Source organism: Rosa chinensis, unplaced genomic scaffold (assembly GCF_002994745.2).
Source record: "Rosa chinensis cultivar Old Blush unplaced genomic scaffold, RchiOBHm-V2 RchiOBHmChr0c18, whole genome shotgun sequence".
Lineage (NCBI taxonomy): Eukaryota > Viridiplantae > Streptophyta > Magnoliopsida > Rosales > Rosaceae > Rosa > Rosa chinensis.
Window position 1 is genome coordinate 170,723 of NW_020126831.1, and position 25,099 is coordinate 195,821.

The 25,099-nt window shown below is 37.0% G+C and overlaps 1 protein-coding gene across 1 annotated transcript; it reads right to left on the reverse strand.

Annotated features, from left to right (window-relative positions):
- Nucleotides 1–9,020: 9,020 nt before the first annotated feature.
- LOC112181268 lies at nt 9,021–9,441 on the reverse strand (the record flags this gene model as incomplete). Its single annotated transcript, XM_024319688.1, has 2 exons — nt 9,157–9,441; nt 9,021–9,088 (listed from the first exon to the last, which is right to left on the reverse strand). Coding segments are annotated over exons 1-2 (353 nt in total), but the record flags the coding sequence as incomplete, so codon positions are not given.
- Between the last annotated feature and the right edge of the window lie 15,658 nt (nt 9,442–25,099).

Here is a 25,099-nt window from a genome sequence, read left to right on the forward strand (position 1 = left end):
GGAGAAGAGGAAACCACGTCTAGGCTGAGAAGACGTTAAAACCAAGCGCTACTTGGGAGGCAACCCATGCAAATCAGATTTGCTTTCTTTATCCTTATCTTTTATTTTTCGTTTTTGCTTTTTGAATTTAGTATTATTTTCGTAAATTTCATCCCTATATGCTTAAGTGTTTCATTGCATGCTTTTAATTGATTACATTGAGGACAATGCAATATTTAAGTGTGGGGAAGGGATTTACACTTTTGTCTTGAGTCATATTGAAAATACAAAAAAAAAAAAAAAAAAAAATTGAAAAATGTCAAAAAAGTCAAAAATTTTCGTTGCTTTTGTTTTTGTTTTGAGTCTTAGGATGCCCTTTCAACTGTCTAGGATGATTCTATATCTCTGAAATCATGACTAAAAGGATCACAAATTGAGATGATTTAAACACGGTATTCTTTGGTTAATTGAGATATATGAAAAATATATGCCTTGTAGTGGATATGGATTTCGAAACTTTGGTACAGAATATGAGCATGTTAAGATGAGTTTTGATTCATATAAACCCATGTGAGATAATTGAGCCCATGTCCCTTTTCTTGGAGTGAATCGAAAAATATATATTCTTATTTTTTGGCGATGTTTTGATGATCTCATTATTCTTTCATCTTGATTGACTACTTGCCATAGATTAAGTTTGATGGACTAGAGAATGCTAGAATTCGCTCTTGTGCTTGTTGAGACGTTATCAATACATGGCCCTGATTCTGGAAGGGATAGAGGCACCCTAGGAATTACCACCATTGCCAAATAAACCTGTGTCCCTAATTGTGCCCGTCGTGGGACTCCCCTAGATAAGCCCCTTTGAGCCTACATTGAGCCTTTTCATTCATCACCCTTAAAACCCTTAACCATGAAGCTTAGTATAGTTACAACCTACCCTTGTTCTAAGAACTTAGTGGAGCTATCTTTTGAGACATACTTCGTGGGTTTGGTGCTAAGGATGAAATTGAGAAGAGGTGAAAGTTCAAGTGTGGGGTAGACTTGTCCATAAAAAAAAAAAAAGTATATGTGAAAGCCGTGAAAAATGAAAAGAAAAGAAAATTGTGTACGGCTAGAAAAAAAGAAAAATGTTTATGGATTTTAGTCCCTCATACTTAGTGATTTTGGAGTTTACTTTGAACTGAAGGCCCACTACTGAAAAATTTGGCCTTTGTCCATTCACTATAGTTCAGGGGAAGTTTACAATGAAGATTGGGCCCAACATGAAGACATTAGGCCCCTTTTATGTTACCTCTAGGGAAAGTGACGTTTTTGCAATGCCTTGGTGGATTTCTTGAGGTCTCTACATTTACATATGCTCTACTAGGTTTTTAGGACACTTTGATAAATCCTTACCTTTCATTTCTTAAACCTTGAGCCTAGCCCCATTACAACCTTTGAGAAGACCTTCTTGATCCTTAAGATGGGACAGCCCTTGATGTGGAGATGAGTTACAAGAGTTGAACCTATGGCTTGGGTCCATCTGTGCAAGTAGTTGATATCCTTCATGAGATCTTTAAAGAAAATTATACATGTGCTTTCGTTTCTTACATTATGTGATATACTTGCTATCTGTCACATATACTTGAGTGTATAAGCTTTAAGCATTGCATGATCTGAGAGAAGAAAGAGGGATATACCTTGTGAGATTGAATCAAACTTGTTTGAAACATGCTTAACAGAAACCATCACCATTGTTTCAACCAAGTCCTACTTGTGTATATGTAAATTATGTGTTTTAATTAACTCTCGAATGCCTAAACATGAATCTTGATTGAGTGCTAATCTTGGTGTTGTGAAAGTAAGAGATTGCTGAGACAAATAGTTGAAGGGCAATAGAGTCTTTTTTTAAAGTCTTTAATTTCGTTGAGTCTTAGTGTGTCTTAGTGTGATTTTGCTAAGGGACTAGCAAAAGCTAAGTGTGGGGAATTTGATAGGAGCATTTTAATGCGACGTTTTAACTGCATTTCCCTACATTTTCTGCGTTATTTCCTTAATAAAACTCTGTTTAGGAAAGTTTCCATTCTTTGATTGGGAAAGTTCCTCTTTGTAGAAAGTTTCTATTTTTGTAGTTTCTATTTATCATTTTTAGTAAGTTTCCATTTTCGTAGTTTCTATTTTTCATTTTTAGAAAGTTTCCCATTTTCAGTTTTAGGAAAGTTGCCATTTTCATTTTAGGAAAGTTTCTATTTCTTACTAGTTTCTATTTTCAGGACCTCCGAGCTAGAAAGTGGAAATGAACTCATAAATGGAAAGAGGAGCTTGCGAACTAAAGGGGAGCAAAGATGAAGAACAATGAGCCACAGAAATGAGCAGAAATGAAGGAAGAAGTTTCCTGGTCCAACCAGGAAACCCTGCGGAAAGGAGGAAGGCTTCCCTAGCAAGTTTCCAACGCAACCATGAAAAGAAATGGAAAAATAATGTGTTTGCGTTGGAAAATGAGAAGGCTTGAAGAAGCAACGAGGCCCAAGAACTCTTTGGATTTCGGCAAATTGGATAATGGCCCATCAAAGCCCATGACATTAGGGTTTGTGACGCAAACCCTAGCCCTTAAAGATGTTTGCCGTGAATTTGCAAGAGAGAAACAAGGAGGAGGCGTCCAAAAATCAGAAAATATAAGAAGATTTCGGTGAGATTTTCTAGGGCTATTTTTATGGAAAGAAATCTACTTGAAGAACCCTAGAAGACTAGCCGTCCAAGCCAAGAGGAAAAGGAATTGCCGTGCAAAATAAGAAGAAACCTAGAGAATTCGGCAAAGATTTATCTAGAGAGTTTTAAGGAAAGAAAATATGTGTGGAGACCAAGAAAGCTCAAAAGAAGTCTAGATACATTCCTATATTCCCTAAAGAGTTTGGCCGAAATAAAGAGAAAATCAGAATATTATCAAGGAATTTCGGCAAGAATTATTTAGGGAATTAAATGGAATTTTGTGATTGGTTGCACCACCTCATAGGCTTATGTGGCAAGCAAGCATTGGAGGAAATTATGTGGAGTTATATCATTGTGCCGTGAGATTACTAGGGTTACAAGGCTTGGAGAACAAAGGAAGCCGTCCCCTATATATTCATCTCTTCTTTCAACGTCAAAGGTCCCAAGTTCTTTTACGTTCATACTTTGAGAAAAAATCAGAAAACTCTCTCTAGCTTAGCCGTGTTCTTCTCCATCCTCTAGGGCAACCGAAGTTCAAGCAAGGCCAAGGAAGAAGAAGACAAGCCGTGCACACATCCACCCTTCACCTTGAAGATTGCTTTCGAAATTCAAGAGACCACATCATCACTTCATTCATCTCATCTTCATCACGGTGTAATCCGATTCTCCTTGTACCTTTGCTTTGTATTTTCGTTGGTTTTGCCTTAGTTGACACATATGTATGAACAAGTATTGTTTTCTGAAATTTTATGATGAATTGTTAATTTTCAGATTCATATATTGCGATTTATGGTTGCTTTTGTGTGAGTGTTTGATTAAATTTGCATGATAGAAATCTTTTGTATGATATCTTGAATGGTTCGAAACATTTAGGGTTTTATGTGATTGTTGCTACGAATTCGAGAACATGATCAACTTTTTGGTTTGTGTTCTTGAATCGATAAGTAGTAAAGGTTTGTACAAAAACGAATTTAATCAAAAGATTGCAATTAGGTGGACTTTTTCATACTAAGTTGCACATTTGAGTTGATAGCCTTTCTAGGTGCTTATTGCGTTAAACATGTTGATTGACTAGCTTTCTAGGGCTTGATGCATGTTTGATAGATTAATCTAGGTGCTTTCGCTTAGGTTAATTAGCGTTGAAAGTAAAATATGGGAAATTGTTTGCTTTTGAACGTTTCACATGATCAACTCCTCTTGCATGACTATGATGAACAATGATGAACTTGAATCAATTTTAATCATGAGTTTCGACTTTGATCTTTGTTCTTACATTCCATTTATATTTTTATGTTTTTGCGTTTTTAATTATTTAGTTAGCTTTTATTTTCGAAAAGAACCAAAATCAAAATCCCCCCTTTTTCGTAATATGTATATATTTTGTTTTATTTTTGTAAATATTTACTTTGTTTTAATTTTAATTGTTTAATTGTTTGATAATGACAGGTGTACAATCCCCGGAATAGAACGATCCTATTTACTTTATACTACTAATGACATTTCAGGGTTAAATTGGTCGCTTCCTCAGAGCGTATCAACTAAGAAACAAATTATTGACCAAGTCAACATTAAATCCTAAGTCAAACTAACTCTAACTACTTTCCCTAAAATTTAGGAACCTATCCCTTAAATTAAGGAGACCTAACAAACTCATAACAAACTCTAAAAAAACTAAAACTAAAAACAACACAATATTTACTATTCACGGAGACTATTCACGAAATTAAAACATTTTTAAATTTTATTTTATTTTATTTTTATTTAACTAAGTTAACATGCTACCTAAAAATCTAAGTTAATTTTATTTATTTACACAAAAAGAAAACATAAAGATAGGGGGGTTTTTAAAGATTGAAATCGAAATTTTCAGAAAGTAAACAAGATTAAAATTGTTTTATTTACAAGTGTGGGAAAGAAGAATCTTTGAAGAACAATTTTTCAAGAACTAATATCAACAACATATTTCATGCATCCCTTAATCTTGTTAATTACCATGGAACATCATCAACCAAGAAACAAAGATCAACGCAACCAATGTCCTTATTTTACTTCCCTTTACTTAGTCAATTAAGCAACGCACTTAATCCAACATATTTCAAACGCAGGTATCACACAATCACGCAACTCATGATCTCATGCATTCGAATCATTAAGAACAAGTGAAAGTTTGGTCAATGAACATGCAAATCCAAGTACTCAACGCAAGTCAATTCATCACATGCATAATCTGATTTCGACCTTTGTCCAAAGCCTTTACTACTTAAGTGAATTAGGGTTACAACGCATAAACCTATTACTAGCTCCAATCATGCAATCATCTAAGTTTCGAACCAAAGAACAAGAACATGCAAAAGTTTTCCATAAACAAAATCAGATCATCATTCCATGAAATCGGCAATTAACAAGAATCAAACATACATAAACACATCAAACATTGAAAAGACTATCCAAATCGCATCCAAAAATCAGAAAACTAACTCATGGTTTCGGTTTTACACAAAGAAAAACAAAAACAGAATTTCTATCTAACAAGTTACAAAACCGAGAAGAAAACATGATGAAGATGGTAAGAACAACCCTTAGACACGTCCCAAGGTCCAACGCAGATCCAAGGCGGCGGCACAAAGTGAAGATCACGGCAAAGATGGAGGATGGCACGGCTAGAACTTGCAAGACGCGAAAACCTGAAACTCAAGAGCAAACCGGTGAGAAACGAAATTGTGGAGAATAAAGTGTCACCCCTGAACGTCTAATACACAAGGTATATATAGTAGAACGTCTCAAGGCACTCCCAATTCGTTTCTACTTGGTTTCTCTTAGTTCGTGTTGATTTAGGACTCCTTTGTCACAAAATAGATTTCCGGCGGATTGACCTCAGTTCACTAAAACGACCATAACTTCCTCTAGAAAATAGCTATTGATGAGCTGTAAAAAGATCTGGAAACTAGATATCTGAAGCTTTCCAACCATATAAAAATCATAATTTTCTGAGCTCTGAGCGATTTTTGACACTCCGTTGAAGTTGACTGATCTGCACAGGCAGATTTCCGAATCTGTATTGGTTTAAACTTTTAATGCACAAGTTGAGTCCAATTCGGTTTTCCTTCACATCACATGCCTCTCACATGCCTTCCATGCCTATTCTGAAGTAGAAACGTCAAGAACTCCCTAGAACCTTCAAGAATCTCACGGCAATTCAATCCTTACTCAACAAGAAGTCCAAATTCCATATTGCTTTGTAATTCGAATCTCTTGTGACTTCCTCTTCCATGTGCACGGCATATGACCTTCTTGAGTCTTCTAGATGCTTCATGATCGTTCCATAGCTCTCCTAGTATGAGTAGAACTCCATATGCAAGTAGGTTTCCTAGTTGAATACAAACTCCTTTTCTGCGATACTTCTACACTCTTCCGGAACCTTCTTGAGTAATCCTTATCCAACAGGGACTCCTTGTCACACTAGGATTCCTTATCTGAGTAGAATTGGGTTTCCCTGTCCAAGTAGAACTTCTAATTTCCGCGACTTAAGAGTTTGAATCCAAGTCAGCTTCTGATTCCTACTCCAACTAGGATTCCTTTTCCTAGTCAAACTGGGAGAATTTCCATTTCTTCATTTCTTTCCATTTCTGCGCCACTTATGCCTTCCTTAGTCATTTTTCGACTTTGAGACTCCATTTTCACCTGTAAAACACTAACTAAGTTAAATTGATCAAGATAAAGGAAATAACTCAGCAAAATATAGGGTTTAAACATTATTAACGTCGCATTTTATGCTCCTATCAAATTCCCCCACACTTAGCTTTTGCTAGTCCCTTAGCGAAATCAACATAACAAAACAAAAAAGACTACAAAACTAAAACGAAGACTAACGAAAAGACTAAGTATAGAAAACGAAAATCAAAGACTCAAGACTCAAAAGAAACAAACATATAACACAAAAAGACTTAAACGAAAATCAAAACCAAAACAAAGACCAAGACGTTGACACACACAATGACCTCTAAGCCCTTTAACATATTGTCTCAGAAATCTCATACTTTCAAGTCACCAAGATTAGCACTTAACCAAGCATCACATCTTCAAGATATTCAAGAGCTAATTACAAAATATAATCCACATATAAGCATGTAAGACTTGGGGGTAAACAATGGTGATGGGTTCTTTAACATATTTCAAATAAGTCATGATTCAAACCTCACATGGATAAATCACTCTTTCTTCTCTCAGATTCAAGGCTCATGCTTAAAAGCTTATCACTCAAGTATATGTGAAAGAATAGCAAGTGTATCACATATGTATAAGAAACGAAAGCACATATATTTTTCTTTTAAAGATCTCATGAAAGATATCAACTACTTGCACAGATGAACCCAAGCCATAAGTTCAACAGTCATAACTCATCTCCACAGATCAAAGGCTGTCCCATCTTAAGGATCAAAGAGGTTTACAATTTAAGGTTGTAATGGGGCCAAGGCTTAAGGTTTAAAGAAACGAAGGGATAGGGAAATCACAAAGTATCCTAAAAACCTAGCAGAGCACTATTAGATGTAGAGAGACTATTTCGAATCCACCAAGCATAGCAAATGTCATGTCCTTCAAGGGCTTATAAAGGGCCAAGTGCCATCATGTTGGGCCCATACTTCATTCTAACCTTCTTTCGAACAAGTGAATTGGACAAAGACCAAATTTTTCAACAATGGACCTTCAATTCCAAACAAACTCCAAATTCACTAAGTATAGGGGACTAAAATCCATAAACATAAACAATAGCACACATTTTTTCTTAATTGCCGAAATATTCCTTTATATTTTTTTTTTACGATTTCTTTTTTTTTCTTTTTTCTTTTTCGGCAATTACAACAAAAATTCATATGGACAAGTCTACCCCCACACTTGAACTTCTTCATGTCTTCAGAAATCTTCCTTGACGCCAAAACTCCAAGCAAAGTCTCAAAATATGCTCCACTAAGTCTTTAGAACAAAGGGTACGGATATAACTATACTAAGGTTAAGGTTAAGGAGTTTTGAGGGTGATGAAAGAAAAAGGCTCAATGTAGGCTCAAAATGGTTAAACTAGGGGAGTCCCACGACGGGCACATATAGGGACACAGGCTATATTTGGCTATGGTGGTAAATATCCTAAGTAAGTACCTTTATCCTTTCCAGAATCAGAGCCATATATTGATCATAAACGCTCAACAAGCATAACAGTGAATTCTAGCATTCTCTAGTTCATCAAACTTAATCTATGGCAAGTAATCAATCAAGATGAAAGAATAATGAGATCAACAAAATCATCGCCAAGAAAATAAGAGTATATTCATTTTTTTCATTAATCACTCACAAAGAAAGGGCACATGGCTCAAATTCTCACAAGGGTTATTATGAATCACATTATCTTCCACATATTCATATTCTGTACCAAAGTTACGCATGCACCATATCTACTACACATTCATATGCTTTTCATACATCATAGTTAACCAAAGAATATCATCAAACATTATCTCAATCTTGTGATCCTCTTTTAGCCTTAATTTCGGAGATATAAGCTCATCCTAGACAGTTAGAAGGGCATCCTAAGACTCGATCACAAAACAAACAAAAACAAACACATAAGTGACGCACAAACAAGACTAAAACGTTTTGGACTTAGGGTTATTTCCCTTCTCCTTTCGGTAACTCCTTTGGACCATGACCAGGTGAAGAGAGGAATGATTTTGGCGGAGCTCAGCTCACTTGATTGACAGGGGACGAGACCCTTTGTCAGCACTTCTCATATCCAAACTAGATCTTAGACATCATATCCCATTGGATGCGCCTACGATGAAGATATTTACCCAAAATTCATTTTAACTCTAACAATAAACAACAAAACAATAACACAAGTATAAAAATCGAAACATGGAGCACAAAACCTAAAACAAAAGTTAACGCAAAATTTTTTTATTTTCTGATTTTTCCGATTTTTTATTTTGTTTTCTTTTTATAACCACACAACTAGCTCCTAAAAACAAAGTGAAACGTTATACCCTTCCCCCACACTTAAATCATGCATTGTCCTCAATGTATAAACAGGTAGAAAGCATACAAAATTAAACAAGCATGGCATAAGAGTTAACGCAAGAAACCCAAAAACAAAGCAAAATTTCACGAAAATAAAGAGAAAGGGAGGAGTTCAAGAAAGCAAATCTGCGTTGATGGCTCCTCCACAGCTACGGATGAAATGGGTTGCCTCCCATGCAGCGCTTAATTTTTAAAGTCTTTCAGCCTAGACTTGCACCTTCATTTAGTCCTCTGGTTGTGGCGCATCTTGGAGGGGTACATCCTCCACATTGTGCTCCACAAACGCCTCATAGTAAGGTTTAAGACGATGTCCATTCACCTTGAAATCACTTCCAGTTGCAGGGCTCCTTATCTGTATAGCACCATGAGGAAAAACTTTAGTAACAATAAAAGGACCAACCCATCTAGAACGCAACTTACCAGGAAAAGTCTTAATCGAGAATGAAATAAAAGAACTTTTTGCCCAACTACAAAGGTCTTTCCACGAATCATCTTATCATGAAAAGCCTTTGTCTTTTCCTTATAAATCCGCGCACTATCATAAGCCTCATTTCGAATTTCCTCAAGCTCATTTAGTTGCAACTTCCTATGAAGGCCAGCCTCGTCCAAGTCCATGTTGAATGTCTTAACTGCCCACCATGCTCGATGCTCCAACTCCACAGGTAAATGGCATGGTTTCCCATACACCAAACGAAAGGGTGACATTCCTATTGGCGTTTTGTAAGCTGTCCTATACGCCCATAATGCATCATCCAAACGTTGACTCCAATCCTTCCTAGAGGGCCCCACGGTTTTCTCAAGTATCCTCTTGATCTCCCTATTTGAAACTTCTGCTTGTCCACTTGTTTGAGGATGATAAGGCGTTGAAACCTTATGTGTCACATGATACTTCCTAAGCAAAGCCTCAATGGTCTTGTTGCAAAAGTGAGAACCTCCATCACTAATGATAGCTCTAGGCATGCCAAACCTATTCAAGATGTTAGATTTATAAACTCTGCAACAACCTTAGAATCATTAGTCCTGGTGGCTTTCGCTTCCACCCACTTAGAAACATAATCAACAGCCAAGAGAATATAAAGAAAACCATTAGATGAAGGAAAAGGTCCCATAAAATCAATGCCCCAAATATCAAAAATTTCGACAACTATAATAGAATTCAAAGGCATTTGATCTTTAGTTCCTAAATTACCGGTTCTTTGGCATCTATCACATGTCATACAAAATTCATATGCATCTTTAAACAAAGTAGGCCAATAAAACCAGATTCCAACACCTTCCTAGTAGTTCTATCAGAGCCAAAGTGACCACCACATTGTCTAGAATGGCAAAACTCAAGTATAGCTTTTTGTTCATTATTAGGCACACATCTCCTTATTAATTTATCAGAACCATATTTCCACAAGTAAGGATCATCCCAAACATATTGTCTAGCTAAAACTTAAGTCTAGCACGTTGAGCACTTTGCATATGACTAGGAAACGTTTTAGACACCAAATAATTTACAATATCTGCATACCAAGGCTCACTTACCTGGATTCCGAAGAGTTTCATCATCCGGAAACATCTCCTAAGGGTATGGCGTCCTCTTCACTCACTAGCCTACTCAAGTGGTCTGCCACAACGTTGTCAGAGCCCTTCTTATCCTTGATCTCCACATCAAACTCTTGAAGCAAGAGTATCCAACGAATTGCCTAGGGTTTGCCTCCTTTTTTGACATCAGGTACCTTAAAGCTGCATGATCAGAGTAAACAATAACTTTTAGTACCCAATAATATGAACGAAATTTTCTAAGGCAAAAACAACAGCTAAAAGTTTTTTTCAGTTGTAGAGTAATTGAGTTGAGCATCATTAAGGGTTCTAGAAGCATAGTAGATGGCATAAGGCTTCTTGTCCCTCATTTGGCCTAGTACGGCCCCAATAGCATAATCTGAGGCGTCACACATGATCTCAAAGGGAAGAGACCAATCTGGTGGAAGCATGATGGGCGCAGACGTTAGAAGTTCCTTCAATGTGTTGAACGCAGCCTTGCAATCCTCTTTGAACTCAAACGCCACATCCTTTTGGAGAAGACGACATAATGGCCTAGAAATCTTGGAGAAGTCCTTGATGAAGCGTCTGTAGAAACCTGCATGTCCAAGAAAAGAGCGGACCTCCCTCACACTTGTGGGGTATGGTAAGTACTTAACAAGATCTACTTTAGCCTTATCAACTTCTATTCCATGTTTTGAAACAATATGCCCTAAGACTATCCCTTGATTCACCATAAAGTGACATTTTTCCCAATTAAGCACAAGATTAGTCTCTTCACAACGCCTAAGTATTAATTCTAAGTTGTTTAAGCAATCATCAAAGTCTTTACCAAAAACTGAAAAGTCATCCATAAACACTTCAATAATTTTCTCAATAAAATCAGAAAAAATATTTACCATGCATCTTTGAAACGTACCTGGAGCATTGCAAAGTCCAAAGGCATTCTTCTGTAGGCAAACGTCCCAAAGGGGCATGTGAAGGTGGTCTTCTCTTGATCCTCATTAGCAATGGCGATTTGGTTGTAACCAGAATACCCATCCAGAAAGCAATAGAACTCGTGGCCAGCCAACCTCTCAAGCATCTGATCAATGAATGGCAAAGGGAAGTGATCCTTCCTAGTAGTGCGTTGAGCTTCCTATAGTCTATGCAAACTCGATGTCCAGTCACAGTTCTCTGAGGCACTAATCATTCTCTGCATTCTTCACAACAGTTATCCCAGACTTCTTTGGTACAACTTGAACTGGTGAGACCCACTTAGAATCTGAGATGGGGTAGATGACACCACAATCAAGTAGCTTGATGACTTCCTTCTTTACAACCTCCATCATAGGTGGGTTCAAACGTCTTTGAGCCTAGTTGGCTTGGCTCCTTCCTCAAGCAAAATCCTATGGACACAAGTGGTAGGGCTAATTCCCTTGATATCTGCTAAAGTCCAACCAATTGCAGTCTTGTGTCTTTTAAGCATCTCCACTAACTTGTCCTCTTGATTTAACGTTAATGATGAAGAGATGATGACAGGTAACGTCTCCTTTTCCCCAATAGACATACTTCAAATGATTCGGTAATTGCTTAAGCTCTAAGGTGGGTGCCTGAATTACTGAAGGCAGAGGTTTATTAGTAGAGATGGGGAGTGAAAAAGAAGGAGATGACTACCTCCAAAGGACATTGCCTCAAGGGAAGCAACGTTTTCAAGGTGGATGGCATCATAGAACTTCGTGAGATCTTCCTTAGGTATGGTGGCACCATCTTCCATGAAACCAACACCACTTGCAATGGTTGAGACCATGGTATCCTCCTCCATTATTTCCATGAATTTCTGCGCAAGATCATCAAGTATATCAATAGAAAAATGATAGGAGCATAAAATGCGACGTTTATAATGTTTAAACCCTATATTTGCTAAGTTATTCCCTTATCTTGATCAATTTAACTTAGTTAGTGTTTTTCAGGTGAAAATGGAATCGCAAGGTCCGAAAATGGCTAAGGAAGGCATAAAGGACGCAAAAATGGAAAGAAATGAAGAAATGGAAGTTCTCCAGTTTGACTAGGAAAATGAATCCTAGTTGGAGTAGGAATCAGAAGCTGACTTGGATTCAAACTCTTAAGTCGCGGAAATTAGAAGTTCTACTTGAACAGGGAAACCCAATTCTACTCAAATATGGAATCCTAGTGTGATAAGGAGTCCCTGTTGGATAAGGATTACTCAAGAAGGTTCCGGAAGAGTGTAGAAGAATCGCAGAAAAGAAGTTTGTATTCAACTAGGAAACCTATTTGCATATGGAGTTCTACTCATACTAGGAGAGCTATGGAACGATCTAGAAGGCTCAAGAAGGTCATGTGCCGTGCACATGGAAGAGGAAGCAACAAGAGATTCGAATTACAAAGCAATGTGGAATTTGGACTTTGTTGAGTAAGGATTGGAATTGCCGTGAGATTCTTGAAGGTTCTAGGGAGTTCTTGACGTTTCTACTTCAGAATAGGCGTGAAAGACATGTGAGAGGCATGTGATGCAAAGGAAAACCGAATTGGACTCATCTTGTGCCTCAAAAGTCGAAACCAATACAGATTCGAAATCTGCCTGTGCAGATCAGTCAACTTCAACGGAGTGTCAAAAATCGCTCAGAGCTCAGAAATTATGATCTTTATATGGTTAGAAAGCTACAGATGTCTAGTTTCCAGAGCTTTTTACAGCTCATCAATATCTATTTTCTAGAGAAAGTTATGGCCGTTTTAGTGGACTGAGGTCAATCCTGCCGGAAATCTGTTTCGTGAGAAAGAAGTCCTAAATCACTTAAACTAAGAGAAACCAAGTAGACCGAACGAATTGGGAGTGCCTTGAGACGTTCTACTATATATACCTTGTGTATTAGACGTTCAGGGGTAATTTATTCTCCACAATTTTCGTTCTCACCGGTTTGCTCTTGAGTTTCAGGTTTTCGCGTCTTGCAAGTTCTAGCCGTGCCATCCTCCATCTTTGCCGTGATCTTCACTTTGTGCCGCCGCCTTGGATCTGCGTTGGACCTTGGGACGTGTCTAAGGGTTGTTCTTACCATCTTCATCATGTTTTCTTCTCGGTTTTGTAACTTGTTAGATAGAAATTCTGTTTTTGTTTTTCTTTGTGTAAAACCGAAACCATGAGTTAACTTTCTGATTTTTGGATGCGATTTGGATAGTCTTTTCAATGTTTGATGTGTTTATGTATGTTTGATTCTTGTTAATTGCCGATTTCATGAAGATGATCTGATTTTGTTTTATGGAAAACTTTTGCATGTTCTTGTTCTTTGGTTCGAAACTTAGAGTGATTGCATGTAATTGGAGCTAGTAATTAGGTTTATGCGTTGTAACCCTAATTCACTTAAGTAGTAAAGGCTTTGGACAAAGGTCGAAATCAGATTATGCATGTGATGAATTGACTTGCGTTGAGTACTTGGATTTGCATGTTCATTGACCAAACTTTCACTTGTTCTTAATGATTCGAATGCATGAGATCATGAGTTGCGTTGATTGTGTGATACCTGCGTTTGAAATATGTTGGATTAAGTGCGTTGCTTAATTGACTAAGTAAAGGGAAGTAAAATAAGGGACATTGGTTGCGTTGATCTTTGTTTCTTGGTTGATGATGTTCCATGGTAATTAATAAGATTAAGGGATGCATGAATATGTTGTTCTTGATTAGTTCTTGAAAAATTGTTCTTCAAAGATTCTTCTCTTCCCACCTATGTAAATAAAATGTTTTCTTGTTTTAATCTTTTAATGTTTTCGAAATTTTATGTTCTTCAATCTTTAAAAACCCCCTATCTTTATGTTTTCTTGTTTGTGTAAATAAATAAAATTAACTTAGATTTTTAGATAGCATGTTAACCTAGTTAAATAAAAAAAAAAAATAAAAAAAAAATAAATGTTTTTAATTTCGTGAATAGTGTCTCCGTGAATAGTAAATATGTGTTTGTTTTAGTTTTAGTGTTTTTTAGGAGTTTGTTATGTGTTTGTTATGTGCTCCTATTTTTTAGGGATTAGCTCCTAAATTTTAGGGAAAGTAGTTAGAGTTAGTTTTGACTTAGTATTTCTTGTTTGACTTAGTCAATAATTTGTTTTCTTAATAATTAAGTAATTCTAATTAGTATATAACTAGTAATCCTTGTTGTATATTTTCTAATGTGATATGGATTTGTAAATTGTGTATAAATAGGAGTAGGATTTCCAAAACCTTTTCTAACTCAAATTCTTTCTTTGTTTCGAATTGTGTGAGTATATATATGTGTTAGTTTTCATTGTTTTCTTCATTCTTTGCTCTCTAATTTCGTATGCTATGTAAGTATGTTGCTCTCTAACTTGTAAATTCTAATTTTCGTAAAAACTTGTATATGTTCTTATAATTTTCGTGTGATGTATATTCTATGTTTCTATAATTTGTTTCTCACATGTTAGCACCCTCAATCCCCGGTTTGTTCGATACCCTATTTGCTCTATACTAATGATGATATTTTCAGGGTTTAAATTGGCGATGCTTTGCACGTATCAATTTTTGGCGCCGTTGCCGGGGATTGAAAAGTCTTCATGTGATGAAAACGCCACTAAGGTATGATTTTGGTAAGGGATTTTGAACTATTATGGAATAGGTGAAGTCTCGTTTGTTGATATTAGCCTTAACCCCTTATTAGCACCTGATTCAGGTCTTTTAAGGTTGAGGGCGGCTTTTATTAACACTTGAAAAATGTCTTACACTTAGGCCTTTTCTTATCTAAGTAAGTATAGCCTATGTGAAATGGTGACTAGGAAGGGGACAACGTCCATGATGGGTTTTGAATCCAGAAGTGCAATCAAACGAGCCTAAACCACTATGTGGGAGTAGCTTGTGCCAAAATGGTTTCTACCTCTCGTGTTCGTCCTCCCCCGCACTGGCCATTTCAGTAAGGTTGCCCAAAGGATTTGAGAAGAAGTATGTGTGGAGGCAAGGACTTGGGCCGCACGTCCAAAACAATGGTTCATTATGTCTTATTGAAGTCATACACTTAGACAATTTTCGAAAGAATTGGCTTTGGTAAGAAGGATGTGAGTCATAACGGAATAGGTGAGAGTTCTTTTATTAATACTTGTCAAGCAACTCCTTTTATCTCTGCGGCGCACCTTAGTAACACAGGGTGTCTAGGTTGATTGGATACGAGAAGTGCTTACAAGAGGGCCAAAACCACTATGTGGGAGTAGCTCCGCCAAAATCGTTCCTCTACTACCTGGCTCTGTGCCAAAAGAGTTACCAAAAGATAAAGGGGGGAGACTTGTATTAACATTAGAATCTTGGGCCGCACGTCTAAACCTTGACTTAACAACTACTTATTTAAGTTGATTACTTCGAAAGTTGTAGAAGATTGTAACTAACCACTATAAATTTTCGTTGACCATGTGTATACTTGTATATATGTGACGTTTTAGTGTGTGTACCTTGGTCCACGTCATGTTTATACCTTACTAACATTATTCTTTTGTTCTACTACAGATCAATGAATGTCTGGATCGTCTGAACCACCCAAGTACACCAAAACGCCCCTCCACGTCATTCAAGCACGAATTGAAAAGCTTAAGAAAAACTCGGATCTCTTTGACGTCCAAGTTGCCACTCCACTTCAATTTCGTGAGCTTCACTTAGATAGTGAAGGGAATAGAGTAGAGGGAGGATCAGAAGCTTCTGACACTTCAGTTGTTCCATCACCACACCAAACGCCACCTCCATCACCTCGTGCACTCTTAGTCATTCCATCACCACCACCACCAATGGCTCTCACCATCAGGCAACTTTCTACATCCGTCATCCCACCTGGTGGCGTCCCAACTTGCATAACCTACCCTACTGCAGCTGAGGATTAACAGCTGATTTTGAGTTGAAGTCTGGGTTGCTTCATCGTCTTCCTACGTTCCATGGACTCTCTATGGAAGATCCCAATAACCACTTGATGGAGTTTCAATTCATATGCACTAGCATGAAGCCTCAAGGAGCGGATGAGCAAATCTTGAAGCTGAAGGCCTTCCCATTTTCGTTGGCTGACAAGGCAAAGCAGTGGCTCTATGAGTTGCCTAGTGGACGAATTGCATCTTGGGCAGACATGATGAAGGCGTTTCTTGAGAAGTATTTTCCTACATCTCGCATCATCATGTTAAGGAAGAAGATAAGTGGAATTCAACAAGGGCAAGATGAGTCCTACGCAGATTACTATGAGAGGTTCAAGTCTCTCACCACTCAATGCCCTCAACATGGCATGAAGGATGAGACCTTGCTCACTTGTTTTTACGATGGGCTCACCAACTTGGAAAGAGACATGCTAGATGCAGCTTCTGGTGGATCGTTTGTTGACAAGGAACCTGCGGCTGGAATGGTTCTAATTGAGAATAGGGCCTTGAATCAACAACAATATGGGAGCTCTAGGCCCAAATCCACCACCACAGTGAAAGGGTCCATGAGGTAAGTACTTTAGCTCAATTGGAGGATAAAATTAACAAACTTACTTCTCTTGTGTCTCAGGGAGCGCATGGACAAGTTATGGTGTGTGGAGTTTGCTCAATGTGATGCGCTCGAAAGCAAGCGCATAATTTAACCCTAAAAATATCATAGTAGTATAAGCAAGTAGGGATCGTTCTATTCCGGGGATTGAGGGTACACCTGTCATTGTCAAACAGTTAAACAATTAAAATTACAACAAAGTATAATATTCACAAAGATTTTCACAAGTATAAACATTATTTACTAAAACAGGGGGGATTTTGTTTTTGGGTTTTTCGAAAATTAATTAAGTAAACAAACGAATTAAAATGCAAAAACATAAAAACACAAATGGAATGAGAGAACAAAGATCAAAATCGAAACATATGATTAAAATTGATTCAAACCCTAATATTGTTCATCTAAGTCATGAGAAAGGAGTTGATCATGTGAAACATTCGAAAGCAAATGAATTCCCATTTTTACTTTTCAATGCTAATTAACCTAAGCGAAAGCACCTAGATTAATCCTATCAAACATGCAATCAAACCCTAGAAAGCTAGTCAATCATGTCATGTTTAACGCATTACACATAGAGAAAGGCTATCAACCAAGTGTACAACTTAGTATGGAAAAGTCCACCTAATTGCAATCCTCGTTAATTAAATTCGATCTTTGTACAAAACCTTTACTACTTTGATTCAAGTTTACACAAAACGAAAAGTCGATTTCATGTTCTTAAACCTAGCACCAATTATATCGAAACCCTAAGTGTTTGCAACCACATAAGATTAAAATACAAAAGTTATCTATAACGCAAATTTAATTAAACAAACCCACATAAGCAACTCTCGAATCACAATAATATGAATCTGAAAATTCTCAATTAATCATAAAAATTCCAGAAATTAATATTTGTTCAAACACATATGTCAACTAGTTCATAACCAACGAAATTCAAAGCAAAGGTTACAAAGGAGAATCGGATTACACCGTGAGATGGGGATGGTGATGAACGATTGATGTGGTGGTCTCTTGAATCTCGAAAGCAAGCTTCAAGGTTGGAGATGGATGATGGATGCTCACGGTATGCTTCTTCTCCCTTGGCCTTGCTTGAACTCGTGGAGATGACTAGAGGATGGAGAAACTCACGGCTATGCTAAGAAGATTTTCTGATTTTTTTCTAAAGTGTAAATTGTATGGGGGAGAGGAACCCTTGACGTTGAGAAAGGGGGAGTTTTATAGGAGCATGGCTAGGGTTCACAAAGCAATCAGAATTTTCCACATAGCTTCAACCAATGATAATTCGCCAAGTAAGCTTGTGATGTGGTCCAACCAATCATAGAATGCCAAGTAAGCCTTGTGATGTGTTCCAACCAATCATAATTCTCTAAAATACCTCCCTAATATTTAATTGCCGAATTTCCTTGAAATTATTCTGATTTTCTTCATGAATTTCGGCCAACATTCCTTTAGGGAATTTAGGGATGAATCTGGACGCCTTTTGAGCTTTTCCTTGGTGCACACATATTTTCCTTCCATAAATATCTCCCTTGAATCTCTCTTGGCGTCATCTCCTTGATTATTTCTGATTTTCGTTGGCAATCACACCAAATTATTCCTCCAACAATATTTCTTTCCATAAAAGTCTCCCAAGAAAATCTCTCCTTGAAATCCTCAATCAATCATCTTTAATTCCCACGTTGTCACCTTTTTTCCTTAAGTATTACACGGCAAATTTAATCCCCAAGGAAAATATATTTTCCTTTTTTAAAAAAAACTCTTCCTTGATTCTCTCCTTGCCATGTCATCTTCATGAAACTTCTCGTTCCATTTATGAACTCAATTCAGCTTATTTATTCCAAAAACCTGAAAATAGAAGCTTTCTAAAATAAGAAATGGAAACTTTCTTAAACTAAAATGGAAACTTTCTAAAAATGGAAAATAGAAACTACAAAACGGAAACTTTCTACAATTAGGAACTTTCCCATTCGAAGAATGGAAACTTTCCTAAACAGAGTTTTATTAAGGAAATAACGCAGAAATATAGGGAAATAACAGTTAAAAGTCGCATTAAAATGCTCCTATCAAATTCCCCCACACTTAGCTTTTGCTAGTCCCTTAGCAAAATCTCACAAAGACTCAACTAAGACTCAACGAAAATTTAAAGACTCTACACAAACAATGACTCTATTGCCCTTCAACTTTTTGTCTCAGCAATCTCTTACTTTCACAACACCAAGATTAGCACTTAACCAAGAGTCAATGTTTAAGCATTCGAGAGTTAATTGAAACACATAATTTACACATACACAAGTAGGACTTGGTTGTAACAATGGTGATGGGTTCTGTCAAGCATGTTTCAAACAAGTTTGATTCAATCCTCACAAGGCATATCCACTATTTCTTCTCTCAGAATTCAAGGCAATGCTTAAAAGCTTATACACTCAAGTATATGTGAAAGATAGCAAGTATATCACATATTATATGAAACGAAAGCACATGTATATTTTTCTTTTAAAGATCTCATGAAAGGTACCAACTACTTGCACAGATGGACCCAAGCCATATGTTCAACTCTTGTAACTCATCTCCACATCAAGGGTGTCCCATCTTAAGGATCAAGAAGGTCTTCTCAAGGGTTGTAATGGGGCTAAGGCTCAAGGTTTAAAGAAACGAAAGGTAAGGATTTATCAAAGTGTCCTAAAAACCTAGCAGAGCACATGTAAATGTAGAGACTTCAAGAAATTCCAGCAAGGCATTGTAAAACGTCACTTTCCCTAGGGGTGATCATAAAAGGGCCTAATGTCTTCATGTTGGGCCCAATCTTCATTCTAAACTTCCTTTGAACTCTAGTGAATTGGACAAAGGCCAATTTTCTGTAATGGGCCTTCAGTTCAAAGTAAACTCCAAATCACTAAGTATGGGGGACTAAAATCCATAAACATTTTTCTTTCTTTTAGCCGTACACATTTTTTTTTTTTCACTTTCTTTTCCTCGGCTTTTTCACATTTTTTTTTCTTTGGACAAGTCTACCCCCACACTTGAACTTTCACCTCTTCTCAATTTTCATCCTTAGCACCAAACCCACGTAGTATGTCTCAAAAGATAGCTCCACTAAGTTCTTAGAACAAAGGGTAGGGTTGTAACTATACTAAGCTTCATGGTTAAGGATTTTAAGGGTGATGAATGAAAAGGCTTAATGTAGGCTCAAAGGGGCTTATCTAGGGGGTCCCACGACGGGCACAATTAAGGACACAGGTTTATTTGGCAATGGTGGTAATTCCTAGGGTGCCTCTATCCTTTCCAGAATCAGGGCCATGTATTGATATAACGTTTCAACAAGCACAAGAGTGAATTCTAGCATTCTCTAGTCCATCAAACTTAATCTATGGCAAGTAGTCAATCAAGATGAAAGAAATGAGATCATCAAAACATCGCCAAGAAAATAAGAATATATTTTTCATTTATCACTCCAAGAAAAAGGGACATGGCTCAATATCTCACATGGGTTTATATGAATCAAAACTCATCTTAACATGCTCATATTCTGTACCAAAGTCACGAAATCCATATCCACTACACATGCATACATTTTTCATATATCTCAATTAACCAAAGAATACCATTTTAGAAATCATCTCAATTTTGTGATCCTCTTTTAATCATGATTTCAGAGATATAGAATCATCCTAGACAGTTGAAAGGGCATCCTAAGACTCAAAACAAAAATAAAAGCAACGAAAATTTTTAAATTTTTGACATTTTTCAATTTTTTTGTATTTTTCAATATATGACTCAAGATAAAAGTGTAAATCCCTTCCCCCACACTTAAATATTGCATTGTCCTCAATGTAATCAATCAAAGCATGCAATGAAACACTTAAGCATATAGAGATGGAATTTACGAAAATAAAGTTCAAAGAAAAAAAGTTACAAAGTAAAGAAATAGGGAAGAAAAAAAAACAATCTGCGTTGAAGGCTTCCTCCACATCTACTTCTGAATTGGGTTGCCTCCCAAGCAGCGCTTGAGTTTAACGTCTTTCAGCCAGACGTACCTCCATTAAATAAAGTTAGTACTATAATTAACAAAGAAATACAAAAAAATATAAACAAGTAACAAAGAATTACAAACTACAAATATAATTAACAAGTACATTGTACACAAGACACAAGTTAAGAACACAAGTGAGTAAAAAAAAAAAAAAAACATGAAAAAATTTACACAAATGTTTTTTTTTTTTTTTTCTTTCTTTCTTTGTACGAAAATACTTACAAATATTTACATTCTTTCCTTTCCTTTACAATTATTTTCAACACTTAGGTACGGGAACAGGGAGTCTCGATGTGCAATGGGACTGAAACAGCTACCCTTTTCAAGACTATGTTTAATCCAATATACCTTAGTGAATCACAATATTTTCGTTTGTTATATATATCATTGATATCAAATTAAATTCCAAGCGGTAAATCAAGAGGACGTGCGGCCCAAGTATAGTCGTCTAGACACCAAGTCTCTCCTACATCCTTTGGGCAACCTTACTGAAATGGCCAGGTAGGGGAGGGCGACCACGAGAGGTAGAATCCATTTCGGCATGAGCTACTCCCACATTGTGGTTTAGGCCCATTTGCACGCACTTCTGATTCAAGAACCAGTCATGAGCGTTATCCCCTTCCTAGACACCATCCCACATAGGCTATACTTACTTGGATGAAAAAGATTCTAAGTGTGAAGACAGTTCAATGAATGTTAATAAAGGCCGCCCTCAACCTTAAGGGACCTGGACTAGTGATGTCGCTTCTGTTGAGCGACCAATTTAACCCTGAAATGTCATTAGTAGTATAAAGTAAATAGGGATCGTTCTATTCCGGGGATTGAGGGTACACCTGTCATTGTCAAACAGTTAAACAATTAAAATTACAACAAAGTATAATATTCACAAAGATTTTCACAAGTATAAACATTATTTACTAAAACAGGGGGGATTTTGTTTTTGGGTTTTTCGAAAATTAATTAAGTAAACAAACGAATTAAAATGCAAAAACATAAAAACACAAATGGAATGAGAGAACAAAGATCAAAATCGAAACATATGATTAAAATTGATTCAAACCCTAATATTGTTCATCTAAGTCATGAGAAAGGAGTTGATCATGTGAAACATTCGAAAGCAAATGAATTCCCATTTTTTACTTTTCAATGCTAATTAACCTAAGCGAAAGCACCTAGATTAATCCTATCAAACATGCAATCAAACCCTAGAAAGCTAGTCAATCATGTCATGTTTAACGCATTACACATAGAGAAAGGCTATCAACCCAAGTGTACAACTTAGTATGGAAAAGTCCACCTAATTGCAATCCTCGTTAATTAAATTCGATCTTTGTACAAAACCTTTACTACTTTGATTCAAGTTTACACAAAACGAAAAGTCGATTTCATGTTCTTAAACCTAGCACCAATTATATCGAAACCCTAAGTGTTTGCAACCACATAAGATTAAAATACAAAAGTTATCTATAACGCAAATTTAATTAAACAAACCCACATAAGTAACTCTCGAATCACAATAATATGAATCTGAAAATTCTCAATTAATCATAAAAATTCCAGAAATTAATATTTGTTCAAACACATATGTCAACTAGTTCATAACCAACGAAATTCAAAGCAAAGGTTACAAAGGAGACTCGGATTACACCGTGAGATGGGGATGGTGATGAACGATTGATGTGGTGGTCTCTTGAATCTCAAAAGCAAGCTTCAAGGTTGGAGATGGATGATGGATGCTCACGGTTATGCTTCTTCTCCCTTGGCCTTGCTTGAACTCGTGGAGATGACTAGAGGATGGAGAAACTCACGGCTATGCTAAGAAGATTTTCTGATTTTTTTCTAAAGTGTAAATTGTATGGGGGAGAGGAACCCTTGACGTTGAGAAAGGGGGAGTTTTATATAGGAGCATGGCTAGGGTTCACAAAGCAATCAGAATTTTCCACATAGCTTCAACCAATGATAATTCGCCAAGTAAGCTTGTGATGTGGTCCAACCAATCATAGAATGCCAAGTAAGCCTTGTGATGTGTTCCAACCAATCATAATTCTCTAAAATACCTCCCTAATATTTAATTGCCGAATTTCCTTGAAATTATTCTGATTTTCTTCATGAATTTCGGCCAACATTCCTTTAGGGAATTTAGGGATGAATCTGGACGCCTTTTGAGCTTTTCCTTGGTGCACACATATTTTCCTTCCATAAATATCTCCCTTGAATCTCTCTTGGCGTCATCTCCTTGATTATTTCTGATTTTCTCGTTGGCAATCACACCAAATTATTCCTCCAACAATATTTCTTTCCATAAAAGTCTCCCAAGAAAATCTCTCCTTGAAATCCTCAATCAATCATCTTTAATTCCCACGTTGTCACCTTATTTTTCCTTAAGTATTACACAGCAAATTTAATCCCCAAGGAAAATATATTTTCCTTTTTTAAAAAAAACCTTCCTTGATTCTCTCCTTGCCATGTCATCTTCATGAAACTTCTCGTTCCATTTATGAACTCAATTCAGCTTATTTATTCCAAAAACCTGAAAATAGAAGCTTTCTAAAATAAGAAATGGAAACTTTCTTAAACTAAAATGGAAACTTTCTAAAAATGGAAAATAGAAACTACAAAACGGAAACTTTCTACAATTAGGACTTTCCCATTCGAAGAATGGAAACTTTCCTAAACAGAGTTTTATTAAGGAAATAACGCAGAAATTATAGGGAAATAACAGTTAAAATGTCGCATTAAAATGCTCCTATCACAATGCAAGGGCATGTGTCTGATCAATGCCCTCAACTCATAGAAAGTGGAGGACAGGAAGGTGTTAACGCCATAGGTTTCCAACAAGGGTACCAACGTCCTAGGAATGATCCTTACTCGAATACCTACAATCCTGGATGGAGGGATCACCCCAATTTTCGTTGGAAGGACAATGACAACGTTCAAAGTGCACCTCAAGGGTTCCAACAACGTCCTCAAGGCTTTTATCAAAAGCCTCAACCTCCTAACCCTACTCCTTTCAATTCAAATTATAATTCAAATGCTTCTTCTTCTTCTTCTAATGATGAATTGATCCGAACTCTAACCAAGTCTACTCAAGCTTTAATTGCAGGTCAAACTCATCATGGGAATCAAATCAATGCTATATCTACGGATGTGAATGAGATGAAGAAGCAAATGAGTCAAGTTGTGGAGTTTATGGGTAAGTTTCATGAGCAAGGTAAGCTACCAAGTGGTACCATCCCAAATCCTCACTTTGAGCAAGCCAAAGTCGTCACTACAAGGAGTGGTAAGACCCTTGTAGATCCTCCCACGCCTCCCAAAAAGATCTCAACGTCCATTTTAGAGGAGGAGGATGACCCTGCAACGTCTAAGGCTCATGTGACACCTCCTACTGCAGAACCGAAACCTAAAGGACAAGTTTCTAACTCTTTCAATTCGGTTATTACTAATCCATCTTCTTCTCCTTTGCCTTTCCCAAGCAGATATGCTAAGTCCAAGAAGGATGAGGCCGAAAAGGCCATCTTGGAAACCTTCAAGAAAGTGCAAATCAACATACCTCTCCTTGAGGCCATAAAGCAAATTCCTAAGTATGCAAAATTTTTGAAGGAACTTTGCACCACAAGGAGACAAAACCGTGAGAAAGAAGTGGTGAAGGTAAGTGAGAATGTCTCAGCTGTGCTTCAACGCAAAATGCCTGAAAAGTGTAAGGATCCAGGGAGTTTTTTCTATCCCTTGTGTTATTGGAACCACTAGATTCGAAAATGCCATGCTAGACTTAGGTGCTTCTATAAATGTTATGCCATATTCTGTTTATGCATCTCTAGGTCTAGTGAACTTAAACATGATAATGTTATTATTCAATTGGCAGATCGATCTAATGCATACCCTAAGGGGTTAGTTGAGGATGTACTTGTGCAGGTGGGTGAGCTAATCTTCCAGCTGATTTTTACGTCCTAGAGATGGAGGAGCCCTCTCCCAATCAACGCCACTTTTGCTAGGTCGTCCCTTCATGAGGACGGCTAGGACCAAAATTGATGTGTATTCTGGCACCTTGTCAATGGAATTTGACGGAGAAGTTGTTGGTTTCAACATTTTCGAAGCCATGAGGTATCCATTAAGTGACTTTCAATCATGTTTTTCTATTGATATACTTGATGATCTTGCGCAGAAATTCATGGAAATAATGGAGGAGGATACTATGGTCTCAACCATTGCAAGTGGTGTTGGTTTCATGGAAGATGGCGCCACCATACCTAAGGAAGATCTCACGAAGTTCTATGATACCATCCACCTTGAAAACGTTGCTTCCCTTG